The sequence below is a fragment of the Nicotiana tabacum genome, chromosome 22, assembly GCF_000715075.1.
Source record: "Nicotiana tabacum cultivar K326 chromosome 22, ASM71507v2, whole genome shotgun sequence".
Taxonomy (NCBI): Eukaryota; Viridiplantae; Streptophyta; class Magnoliopsida; order Solanales; family Solanaceae; genus Nicotiana; species Nicotiana tabacum.
This window is the reverse complement of record NC_134101.1, coordinates 134,847,575-134,860,641: the sequence shown is the minus strand read 5'-3', so window position 1 is coordinate 134,860,641 and position 13,067 is coordinate 134,847,575. Positions and strand designations below refer to the sequence as shown.

The 13,067-nt window shown below is 38.8% G+C and overlaps 1 protein-coding gene across 1 annotated transcript; it reads left to right on the top strand.

Moving 5' to 3' along the window:
* The first annotated feature begins 7,170 nt into the window (after positions 1-7,170).
* LOC107788056 (uncharacterized) lies at positions 7,171-12,191 on the top strand. The gene is made up of 3 exons (XM_016609707.2): positions 7,171-7,511; positions 8,052-8,271; positions 11,824-12,191. The coding sequence occupies exons 1-3, from the start codon at positions 7,306-7,308 to the stop codon at positions 12,037-12,039; spliced, it is 642 nt and encodes a 213-aa protein (XP_016465193.1). The 5' UTR covers positions 7,171-7,305; the 3' UTR covers positions 12,040-12,191.
* Positions 12,192-13,067: the final 876 nt, after the last annotated feature.

The window sequence follows — 13,067 nt, the reverse complement described above, 5'->3', positions numbered from 1 at the left end:
GTATCGTATGGTACCAACGGAGTTGATGGAGTTGAAGGAGCAGCTTCAGGAACTCCTTGATAAGGGGTTTATTCGGCCTAGTGTGTCGCCTTGGGGCGCGCCTATTCTATTTGTGAAAAAGAAGGATGGCACGATGAGGATGTGCATTGATTACAAGCATTTGAACAAAGTTACAATCAAGAAAAAGTATCCCTTACCTCGTATTGATGATTTATTTGACCAGCTTCAGGGAGCGAGGGTGTTCTCCAAGATTGATCTCCGGTCAGGGTATCACCAATTGAAGATCAGGGAATCGGATATTCTTAAGATGGCTTTTAGGACCCGATATGGTCATTATGAGTTCCTTGTGATGTCTTTTGGGCTGACCAATGCCCCAGAAGCGTTCATGCATTTGATGAATAGCGTGTTTCTTCCTTATCTCGACTCGTTTGTTATTGTATTCATTGATGCTATTTTGGTGTACTCGTATATTTAAGAGGAGCACGTTGAGCATTTGAGAGTTGTATTGCAGCAGTTGAGGGAGGAGAAACTTATGCAAAGTTCTCCAAGTGTGAGTTTTGGCTCAGTTCAATGGCTTTCTTAGGGCACATAGTGTCTAGTGAGGGTATTAAGGTTGATCCGAAGAAGATAGAGGCGACTCAGAGTTGAACTAGACCTTCCTCAGCCACATATATTCGCAGCTTTCTTGGTTTGGTAGGTTATTACCGTCAGTTCGTTCAGGGATTTTCATCCATTGCATCACCTTGACCAAATTGACTCAAAAGGGTGCTCTATTCAGGTGGTCGGATGAGTGTGAGGCGAGCTTCCAGAAGCTCAAGACTGCCTTGACCACAACTCTAGTGTTAGTTTTACCATTAGCTTCAGGTTCATATACAGTGTACTGTGATGATTTGAGAGTTGGTATTGGGTGTGTGTTGATGCATGAGGGTAGAGTGATTACTTATGCTTCTCGTCAGTTGAAGCCCCATGAGAAGAACTACCATGTTCATGATTTAGAGTTGGCTACCATTGTTCACGCGTTGAAGATTTGGAGGCATTATCTTTATGGTGTGTCTTGTGAGGTGTTTACTGGTCATCATAGCCTCCAGAACTTGTTCAAGCAGAATGATCTCAATTTGAGGCAGTGGAGGTGGTTGGAGCTGTTAAAGGATTATGATATCACTATCTTGTACCATTGGGGGAAGGCCAATGTAGTGGCTGATGCCTTGAGTGGGAAGGCGGTGAGTATGGGCAGTTTGGCATATATTCCTGTTGGGGAGAGACCTCTCGCAATTGATGTTCAGTCCTTAGCCAATCGATTTGTGAGGTTGGATATTTCGGAGACCATTTGAGTCCTAGCTTGTGTGGTTTCTCGGTCTTCCTTGTTTGATCGCATCAGAGAGCGCCAATATGATGATCCTCATTTACTTGTCCTCAAGGACATAGTTCAGCAGGACGATGCTAGAGATGTGACTATTGGTAATGATGGGGTATTGAGGATGCAGGGCCGGATATGTGTGCCTAATGTAGATGGGCTTTGGGAGTTAATTATAGAGGAGGCCTATAGCTCGCGGTACTCCATCCATATAGGTGCCGCAAAGATATATCAGGATTTGAGATAGCACTACTGGTGGAAGAGGATGAAAAAAGATATAGTGGGATTTGTATTTCGGTGTCTCAACTGTCAACAGGTGAAATATGAGCATCAGAGAGTGGGTGGCTTGCTTCAGCAGATGGATATTCCAGAGTGCAAGTGGGAGCAGATCACCATGGATTTCATAGTTAGGCTCTCACGGATTTTGAGGAAGTTCGATGCTATTTGGGTGATTGTGGATCGGCTGACCAAGTCTGTGCACTTCATTCCTATGTGTACTACCTATTCTTCAGAGTGGTTAGCTAAGATTTATATTTGAGAGATTGTTCGCCTGTATGGTGTCCCAGTTTCCATCATTTCAAATAGAGGTGCTCAGTTCACGTCACAGTTTTGGAGGGCCGTGCAGCGAGAGTTGGGTACTCAGGTTGAGATGAGCACAGCTTTTCACCCTCAGACAGACGGACAGTCCGAGCGCACTATTCAAATATTGGAGGACATATTGCGCACTTGTGTCATTAATTTTGGGGGTTCATGGGATCAGTTTCTACCGCTCGCAGAGTTTGCATATAACAACAGTTATCAGTCGAGTATTCACATGGATCCATATAAGGCTTTATATAGGAGATGGTGTAGATCTCCAGTAGGATCGTTTGAGCTAGGTGAGGCCAAGATTTTGGGGACAAACTTAGTGCAAGATACCTTGGACAAGGTGAAAGTGATTCAGGAGTGGCTTCGTACAGCGCAGTCAAGACAAAAGAGTTATGCTGACAGGAAGGTTCGGGATGTGTCGTACATGGTTGGGGAGAAGGTTCTACTGAAGGTTTCACCCATGAAGGGTGTTATGAGATTTGAGAAGAAGGGTAAATTAAGTTCTCGGTTCATTGGGCCTTTTGAGGTGCTTCGGATAATTGAGGAGGTGACTTATGAGCTTGCTTTACCACCTATCTTGTCGAGTGTGCATCCGGTATTTCATGTTTCTATACTCCGAAAGTATATTGGTGATCCGTCTCATATTTTGGATTTCAGCACGGTTCAGTTAGATGATGATTTGACTTACGATATGGAGCTGATGGCTATTTTGGAGCTGCAGGTCCAAAAGTTGAGATCAAAGGATATAGCTTTAGTGAAAGTGCAGTGGAGAAGTCGGCCCGTGGAGGAGGCTACTTGGGAAACCGAGCGGGACATGCGGAGCAGATATCCTCGCCTATTTGAGATTCCAGGTATGTTTCTTGACTCGTTCGAGGACGAACGTTTGCTTAATAATGGAAGGATGTAACGACCCAGTCGGTCGTTTCATGAGTTACAGTTCCGTTCTGCCAATTTCTGCTTCTTTATGTGTTGTTCAGTTGTATTTTATCATATCGTGTTGGTTGTTCTGTGTTCGGAATGGTCATGGAGTGAAATAAGACATGTAGTCTCTTATTAGGAAGCTTAACTTGGAAAAGTCAACCGGATATTGACTTATGTGTAGAAGTTCTCGGATGTGAATTATGATGGTTCGGATAGCTTCATTAGGTGATTTTGGACTTAAGAGCGTGTTTGAAATGTAATTTGGAGGTCCGTGGTAGATTTAGGCTAGAATTGGCGAAATTGGAAATTTGGCATTTTACAGTCGGCAGTGGAAATCTTGAAATCGGGGTCGGAATGGAATTATGGTAATTGGAGTAGGCCTGTTGTGTCATTTGTGATGTGTGTGCAAAATTTGAGGTTATTTGGACGAGGTTTGATAGATTTCATCATCGGTTGTGGAAGTTTGAGGTTTCAAGTTCATTAAGCTTGAATTGGTGTGCGATTCATGTTTTTGTTATTTTTGAGGTGATTCGAGAGCTCGATTGAGTTTGTATGGTATTTTAGGACTTGATGGTACATTTGGTAGAGGTTACGGAGGCCTCGAGTGTATTTCGGGTAAGCTTTGAGCGAGTCCGGGCATTACCGAAACTCATGCATGGTTCTAGTGCGTAATTTTCACTGAGGGCAGAGGAATTTTCGCTGAGGGCGGAATTTGGGGCGCTGACATCGAAAATTTGGTCGCGTAGGCGCTCCGAGGAAGATCTGCAGATTCGCTAGTATGACTTCGGAAGCCTATATCTTTTAATATAAAGGAATTTTGAGATGATTCAAAAACGAAAGTTGTAGTCCTTCGTGTCTAGGTTCCAGAAAGGTAAAGAAATCATCATTTAGACATCTATAGAGAAAGTTATGGCCAAAATACTAAGGCCTATCTGTGCATCACCAGAAGCGTGGACCGCGCTACTTTTTCGCGACCGCTATACGTTTTCGCGACCGCGGAGGAGTGAACGCTGGGGTGGTGATTTTTGGCTGTCAGCGAAAATGAGAATCCGAGAGGTGCACTATAAATATGAGATTTAGGGTTTTATTTCATATTGTGACCTAGAGAGCTCGGATCTTGACGATTTTTCGAAGGTTTTTCAAGAAATTCATCGGGCTAAGTGATTCTAACTCGGATTTGGATAAAAGAGATGGATCTATCATTGATTTTATCATTTGACTAGTGATTTGGGGCGAAAATTGGGGAAAATTTGTGGAACTTCATAAAATGAACTTTTGGAATTTGAAAGCCGATTCGAAGTCGGAATTGAGTGAAACTAGTATGGTTAGTCTCGTAACCGAGTGGGTTGTCGGATTTTGTGACTTTGGTCAGATTTCGAGACGTGGGCCCGGGGCCCAACTTTTGAGTTGACTTTTGGTCTTAAGCTTAGCATTTTCTTATGGGATAGATTCCTTTAGCTCGTGTTGATTATATCGAATTGTTTGTGGCTAGATTCGAGGCGTTTGGAGACCAGTTCAAGAGGCAAGGGCATTGCGGAGTAGAGGATTGACCAGTTGAGGTAAGTAACGATTGTAAATCTAGACTTGAGGGTATAAAACCCCAAAATTTCGTACTAATTTGATAAATGAGGTGACGCACTTGTTAGGAGACGGGCGTGTGGGCGTGCACCAGCAAAGATTTTGACTTAGTCCGTCTCGTGGAAACTGTAGAGTTGCATATTTTGATAAACTCTATATGAAATCTATGTGTTTAGAAATAATTCTTTTACCTTGGGCTGAATGCCATGTTGGGGCCTTGTGCCATACTCTTTTGACCCTCATGGGTATTTTACTACGATCCTCACACTGTTTTGATTCGAAAGCATATCCTCAGTCATGATTTCTACCTATTTATTGTTTATTGTTTGATTCGAAATCTATGTGAGCGTGCACCGGCAGAAATTGTGACTTAGTCCGTCCCGGAGCAACTGTAGAGTTGCATATTTTGATAAACTCTATATGAAATCTATGTGTTTAAAAATAATTATGTTAACTTGGGCTGAATGCCATGTTTGGGGCCTTGTGTCGTACTGTTTTGACCCTCAGGGGTATTTTACTACGATCCTCACACTGTTTTGATTCGAAAGCATATCCTAGTCATGATTTCTACCTGTTTATTATTTTATTCTTTTTCATTACTCTACTTTCAAATATATGAGAATTGTTTGGGCTGAGTTCCCTGATTTCTTTACTGAAATGCCCGAGTGGCTGTTAGGTTGATGACTGAGAGAGGCCGAGGGATTGATGGTGAGGATTTTATATTTATGGATCGGGCTACACGCCACAGCTATATATATATATATCTGGATCGGACTGCACGACGCAACGATATAGCGTTTGGGCTGTAAGAGCCCCTCCGGAGTCTACACACCCCTAGTGAGTGCAGTCGACTATATGTTTATGGACCGGGTTGCGCGCCATTATGAGATATCTATTGAGCGGGAGTGTTGAGTGTGAGTGCTGATTGATGAGAGTTGAGTCACGAGTGACTGAGAGGCTTGTCCGAGGGGCTATATATATGAGTGATACTTTGCCCGACGACCTTGTTTTATGAAATTACTGTTTTACTCTTCTTTTATATTGAGCCTCTATTGAAAAATGTTGAACAAATATTTTAAATCACTTTCATTGAAACTGGAGTTTTTACGAGATGTTCGAAAATTGAATTACTGATTTGACTTTGTTATTTCCATTGAGATTCTATGCTAGACTATATATATGATTTAAATGCTCGTCACTGCACTCAGCCTTTATTTATAATCGTTACTTACTGAGTTGGCGTAACGTGTACCTTGTGTGCAGATCTAGGAGCCAGAGCATCCGAGTGAGAGTTGTTTCTACCTTTAGTGCATTTCCGAAGTTAGTAAGGTAGCTGCACAGCGTCTGCAACCTTGTCTTTCTCCTTCCTATCTATTAGTATATGTTATTATCAGACTCATCATGTATTGAGCAGACAGTATCAGATTGTATTTTTAGTGGCTCATGACTAGTGACACCAAGATTGGGTAGTGTTTGATGTATTTGCGTATTTATTTTCCGCTTATTTTGATATATTAAAATAAAAGATTTGTGATCATATTTGATTAGAAAAATGAATTTATAAAAGACCTTTATGTTATTAGTGTTGAACCGGCTGGCCTAGTACTGTGATATGCGCAATCACGACCGGGGTGGTTTGGGGTCGTGACAAACCTATTTAGCCAAGATTTTTTTTTTGGGTCAAAAGTATTTTTTTTGTTGCCAAAAGTGCTTTTGGTAAAAAAAATTGAGGTGTTTGGCCAAGGTTTTAGAAGGCAAAAAAGTGCTTTTGAGGAGAAGCAAAAACAGTTTTTGAGAAGCAGAAAAATGTAGTTTTTCTCCAAAATCACTTTTCTGAGAAGCAATTTTGAGAAAAATAAGCAGTTTTCAAAAGCTTGGTCAAACACTAATTATTGCTCAAAAGTGTTTTTCACATTAATTAGCCAAACACAAATTGATTCTCATCAAAAGTACTTTTTGAAAAGAACTTTTGAAAAAAAACACTTCTCAAAATAAGCAGATTTTAGAAGCTTGGCCAAACATGCTATTAAAAAGTGCTTTTTAAAATAAGATAATTTTAGAAGCTTAGTCAAACAGGCTATAATTCCGAGAGTGTTCAGCCAAAGATATAATTTTGTATTTTACTAACTTTTGCAGCAGGCGATCAGTCAATAAGGGATCGTTTGGTAGGAGGTATTAGAAAAAATAATGCAAGCATTAGCTCTATGCATTATTAATACCTTGTTTGCTACATTTTTTCAACCTCTGTATAACTCATACTTGGTATTATCCTATATATAAGTAATGCATAAAGCTAATGCTTGCATTATTAATACAAAGGCTAGTAATGTATAACATCATACTTGGTATTATCCTATATATAAGTAATGCATAGAAAATCATGGCATTAGTAATACAAAGGTTAGTAATGCATAAAGATAACATCATACTTGGCATCATACTTGGTATTATCCTATATATAAATAATGTATAGAAAATCATTGCATTAGTAATACAAAGGCTAGTAATGCATAAAGATAAAATTGTCCTTAAAGTCGCTTAAAGCTAGAAAATGTGGAGGATATTTTTGTAAACAACTATTTTTCTTAAAAATTATATAATGCATTATAATTTTAATATACCACACCAAATAATAGATAAGAAATAATATGTGCATAATTAATGCTACTATTTCACTATTCTTATACACAACGACCCAAATGTACTCTAACGACCTATCGCAAGAGGACTAGTTAAGAAGCTTCTGGAAGTGAAGTAGGTAAGACCAAAGCTAAGAGCCCCCTTTTAATCAAAACCCAGAAAACTCACTTCTCCTGATATTCTGATCGTCCGGCAACAGTAGTTTCGATCGAAGTACAGAAACCATGGCTTGGATGACACGATTCTTAGCTGCTGTAGCGTTCTTGGCAATTGGAGTACTCTTTTCTCCAGAAACTTTTGGATCAACATCAGAGGGTCAACATCCTCCAAAGCTCGTAACTCTACTGAAATTGGCTCATCTTCTCTGCTTCTCCACTGCATTTGGCGCTGCTCTTTGGGTCACTTTCATCGGTGGTATCATCATGTTCAAGTATTCCCCTTAACTTCTTTCTGTAATTACCTTTTTCTTTTTTCCCCCATATCAATCAACTATGTCTCAATCCCAAAATAGTTGTCATTAGCTATATAGATCCTTTGTATCTACTGGTCCATTACAAGAGATATTACTTCTATATTTCAACCCCCATGTCCAATTTTTGTGAGGCCTTTGACTGGGAACGAAGTTTAAGTAGGAAAGGACAAATAAGCTACAGACATTTGTGTCTATAAATCATGTCGGATAAAACGAGAAGTTAAAAGTTAAAATTTAAATTGTTTCTAAATATAGAAAAATGTGATTATTTTTTAGGAGCAGACTAAAATTGAAAGTGTGTTACATATAATAGGACAGAGAGACTAGTATTTTTGCCTCATTTTTCTAATGGGTTTATTTGAAATAGTATCAATCAACTACTATATCTCAATCCCAAATTAGTTGGTGCCTGTTACGTGAATCCTCTGTACTCACTCTGCTCAATGAGTTTTCAGATTATTGCCGCTTTCCTTATACCTTTGAGTATTTTTGTTGTAGGAATTTACCAAGGCATCAGTTTGGGAATCTGCAGAGTAAAATGTTTCCAGCCTACTTTTCCATGGTGGGGGTGTGTTGTGCTGTTTCCGTGGGTTCTTTTGGGTACTTGCATCCTTGGAAGGCTGCGTCTGCAGCTGAGAAGTACCAACTTGGGTTCATTCTTGCTGCGTTTGCTTTCAACCTCAGCAATCTCTTTGTCTTTACCCCTATGACCATTCAGGTACTAGATTGTACTCCATAATGTTACATTTTTATGTTCAAATGAGTAATAGCCTTGGTTAGTCATATCACAGTATGCAATCGTTCCACCAACTATTACTGAAGATCAGATAACATAGCCTCTCAGCCTGGATGAGTTGAATCTGAAATTAGGAGTTGATTGGACTGACTTAAATGAAATAACATGGTTAAGGAAATAGTTTAGTTGATTAATGGTCACCTCGTTGAAACACAGTCACAGGGATTGGTCATGAATATTCCATCCCCATATCAGGAAAAAACTAGAACTAGTTACGCCAGAACAGGATAGCCAAACTGCTATTATGAAATAGTTTCACAAGTGATAAGCGTTATGCCAGCGGCTGCTATTTCAAAAAAGTTTAAAACCTGTAGGCTGTGGCTGCTTTTTGCTGTTAGAATGCTGGTGCAGGCTTGCATTGTGATACCCTTATGAGTGGAAAACCACCTTTGATGATTTACCTTTAATATCGTCCCGTGGTTTTTCCTTCTGACTGTTAGCAATTATCATTATTTTGTCTTGTGTAAAAATTAACTAATAGGTTAGTCTATGCTGTCATTTTGATGTAAGAATGAACTAATAGAGGAAGGAGAAAAACTCATAAAGTTCATGTTATAAAGGACTGGGAAGTTTTCCTTTTGTACTCATGGAAAACTCATAGTTTTCCATGCGCCTAGAACATCACAGTCTACATAGTGTATATGAGGAAGTGGGGTGCAATCTTTTTCTGTATAGCACCTTCTTGTTCTCAGTGCTGCTTATCACTAAAAGCTTTAGTTTTACCTGATAAAAAAATTATCATTGCTTAGTTGAGTCCCATGATGACTAGAGACTTATTAGGAGCTGTTATTTAGACATTTTATTGTCATTCAGGTGAAAGGAATGCTTATGCCAACATTATAAAATGACAACTAATTTTGTGGATTAAGATCAACTGAATCCATAAGCCTGACTAATGTGTCTTTGGACCATAAGGAAATTGGGAGAGGCATAAGATTCCATGAACTTATTGCAAAGAAAGTGTAAACTCCTTCCCTATGCTTTGAGATTGGGAGAGACAGGAGGTCCAACTTATTACAAAGAAAGGGTTAATTCCTTTCTATGTTTTTAGCAACCTCCGGTTTCCTCCCTAGCTTTGAAATTGGGAGACGCAGAAGGTCCCATGAACTTATTACGTAGAAGAGTAAATTCCTTTCCATATTTTCAGCAACCTTCAATTTCCTCCCATGGTAGCAAAATGGAATAGTCCCCCCCTCACGGTTTCAAAAACCAAATCATCAACCCCTTTTCTATTTCTTCATGCTTGGCGCTGCTACTTTTCGCATTAAAACAACTACACCTTAATCCCTAGATAATTGTGATCAACTATATAAATACTCAATATTCATCTCGCTACACTTGGACTCTTCATTCTAATAAGCAATATTTTGTGTTTTCAGACAATTGGGGGTTACTAAATTTTCTAGTGATAGACACATCTCTAACAAAATAGTAAGACTCATGGAAAATACTAGATTTAATGTAAGTGTACCGACAATCTCAACATGTCTGGTATAGCCTATCTGAGTCTTCTGCTTCTATTGTGTTTTAATCTTCCCTGAGTCAGGATGGTTTCTGAGAGATTGTAGGTCTTCGAAAAATCTTATTTCCACGTGATTTTAGCTTCCCATAGGAGAAGTAGTAAACTTGATTATTTCCCCTTCATAGAACTTAATAATATTATAAATATCTTAACTTCATTTTTAATAAAATTTTCGTTATTTACTGGAGCCCTTGTGCTTCCATTATGTTACTCTCCTGATAATTTTATGTGGCGTCCTGGTGTTACAAAAGTTATAGAGAAAAAAAAATGTTATGTACTTATCTCACAGTAATCTTGATTAGTTATCTTTTTCAATGAGTATTCTCAATTTGTATATTCACGATTTAATTTCTGGTTGGGTGAAAGCATAGTAGTCACCAGCAAGTTGTTGTAGTCTGCCTATGATTGGTCAACTTAAGTGAGTTATAAATTAGAAAAGGGTAATGTGCCATTTTACTACCTTTTAAAAGGAACAGATTAACTATGTTGAGCAGGGAGAAACCACAATGGGTGAGGTGGCTGATATTTTGAGACCACAAGAAGTTCAATGACTATTTGTTACCACACTGGTTAATCTGCTAGGTTCTAGAGCTACTAGGGGTTGCGTTTGCTGACAACGAGATTAAAAATCCCTTGAAAGATATAACAGAAGTGGCTGTCTTTGGAAGATGATGGAATTGCATGAACTTATCTTCTATCCAGTGGCACTAATTGCAAAAGGATCACTTCTTTGGTTGACCAACCCAAAGAAGAAGAAACTAACCCATTACAGAGTTATCCTTGGTTGGACCATTGGTCTTGTGATAGACCATCAACATCTATTTATCAGAGATAATAACTAGATATATAAAGAAGTGAATAAATTAAATAAGGGAAAGGTATACAAGAATTTCTTTTCCTTTATAATAAATTAGTGTGCGCTTCACCTCACTTTTTGCTTCAAAGCCTCATGGATATAGAATACTCCCTTCGTTTCAGTCCGATGTCTTACTTCCGTATTTTGTCTGTTTAAAGAGAATGTTACAATATTTAGTAAGTTCTGAATTCCAACATTCTCATTTTACCCATTGACACTTGCTTGTATGAATGACATGGCATGTGTAAGATCACCAGATTCTCAAAGGGTATTTTTGGTATGTTATACACACATTTAGTTTAAGACTACAAAATTCAAAAGTCTTCTTTACTTTGTTAAATTTTGTGCTCAGTCAAACTAAGATACATAAAATATAACAGAGGGAGTACTTGTTAAGGTTGAGAGACAAGAGTGGAAACTAGTGGTATAAGTATTCTCGTATTGTGTCATGTTTCTTGGAGCTGGATCGGAGGGTGATTTCCAATGTCTCATTTTCCATGGGCCAAAAGTGTAGGCCTTTCGTGAAGGAAAACCCACATTATGTGATATATTTGTCATCTACAAGGCAGGGAAACATGCAATGCTAGCCCAAGTGTATGTATTCTACTCTTCCTGTTTCAACAAGTACATTAAGCTAAAATTACTTACAAAGCAAGTAATGATGGTAGAAACAAATTTCTACCTTGTAGGAGCATCAAGCCCAAAGAATTGAGTTTCTTAGGGCCTTGATTCTGGTAGTTGGACTTCGTTTAAATGAGCTGATGATAATAAGCAGTAAGTTATTTGCTCTGCATAGATGAATTTCACTATCTGATGCTGCGGTGGACTAATAATGGATGGACATAATTGGATAATACTGTGGCTTCATTTATTAGCGGCTTTGTTGCGAATTGGTAGGCTGCTGCAGACAACTATGTTTAGCCTTGATACTGATATACGTCCTCGAATCTTGGCACTGCTCAGCATTGGGAGATACTGTTTCTGATGCAGAACATCTCACCTTTGTTAAAATTAGAACTTTCAAAACAGTCCCAAAAAGTTCTTTTGATATGTGTTTGTCATTCTGATGTTAAATAGTGCATTTGATGTTTGGCAGATGATGAAGCAAAGGCATAAGATAGAAAGAGAGGCCAACATCGGGGAAGAAGTCGGATGGACTAAGAACCAGGAAGTTGCAAAGGCTAATCCAAAGCTTGCAGCAATGAACAAGAAATTTGGGATGATTCATGGACTATCTTCCCTTGCTAACATTTTCTCCTTCGGTTGCCTCGCCATGCATTCCTGGTATTTGGCGGGAAAACTGAATCTGTAGTGTTTAGGTAAGCCTGCTGTTAGAGACACCAAAATTTCTTAAAGATTTATATGGCAGCTATTTTGAACCATTACTCCAGTGGCTTCTGCATTGCGTTAAATATAACTTGACACCAAACTGGGAATAAAGATATACAGGTTATAAGCTTGAAATCTTCGTCCTAGTTAGAGCAAATTGATTTGCATTTCAAGTAAATGTAAATGTGTCAGAAATGGCTTTAGTAGTAATGTATAAGCTTTTAGTAGAAGTTGCTCAAATTGTGTCAATTTGGCGTAGAAAGAAGGGAGTTACCAGCTATGTCCATTTATAAGTAACTCATTATAAAAATTGGCCAATTCATAAAATATTACTAATATTAGTCAATTAGCTATTTGTAGAAAAAATGGTCAAATTTTTGCTTTCTTTTGAGGAGGTGTTATTAGAATAAATTGAGTACATCTTAAGGAGCTTGAATCTCGGTTTTGGGATGATTTGGTAAAGTTTTGTGGTGGTCTGAATTGAAAATTAGAAGTAAAAACTGAACATGAAAAAAAAATGATATGTGTATTACACTGTGTATCATTTGTATATCACATATGTATCATATTTGTATCAATCAATTGTAGGTGGAAGAGTTCATCTTCAGACAAAGGAGAGGTGAAGATAAGGAATGAATTTATTCAACCTATTCTAAATCCGTCTCTTGGCTAGCTCGTATCTTCTTTCCTCATGCTCTCGGCGCACGTTAATTAACGTACGCCGCATGTGTCAGCCATGGCAAAAGGGAGAGGTAGAGGACGCGGTAGACCTAAGATGCAACCCTTAGCTACCTTTGCAAGCTCGGTGGTAACTCGTAATCAACCACCGATGGAGAAATCAACGCAAGAGATAACTACACCAACTACAATCGGAGGCTCTGCATGTGAAATTGTCTCTTCATCGACGAACTCTGGTATCTCTAAGAGGCTAGATTTGAACACCCCAGTGACAATTGGTCAATTAGCATCTTCCCCACCAGTACCAGTTAATGCAATAGTAAATCTGGTAAA

Excerpts from the sequence above, each read along its gene's own strand:
- LOC107788056 (XM_016609707.2), top strand. The coding sequence starts at position 7,306 with ATGGCTTGGATGACACGATTCTTAGCTGCTGTAGCGTTCTTGGCAATT. Across the intron at positions 7,512-8,051 it reads GGTGGTATCATCATGTTCAA|GAATTTACCAAGGCATCAGT; the intron begins GTATTCCCCTTA and ends TTTTTGTTGTAG. Across the intron at positions 8,272-11,823 it reads TTACCCCTATGACCATTCAG|ATGATGAAGCAAAGGCATAA; the intron begins GTACTAGATTGT and ends GATGTTTGGCAG.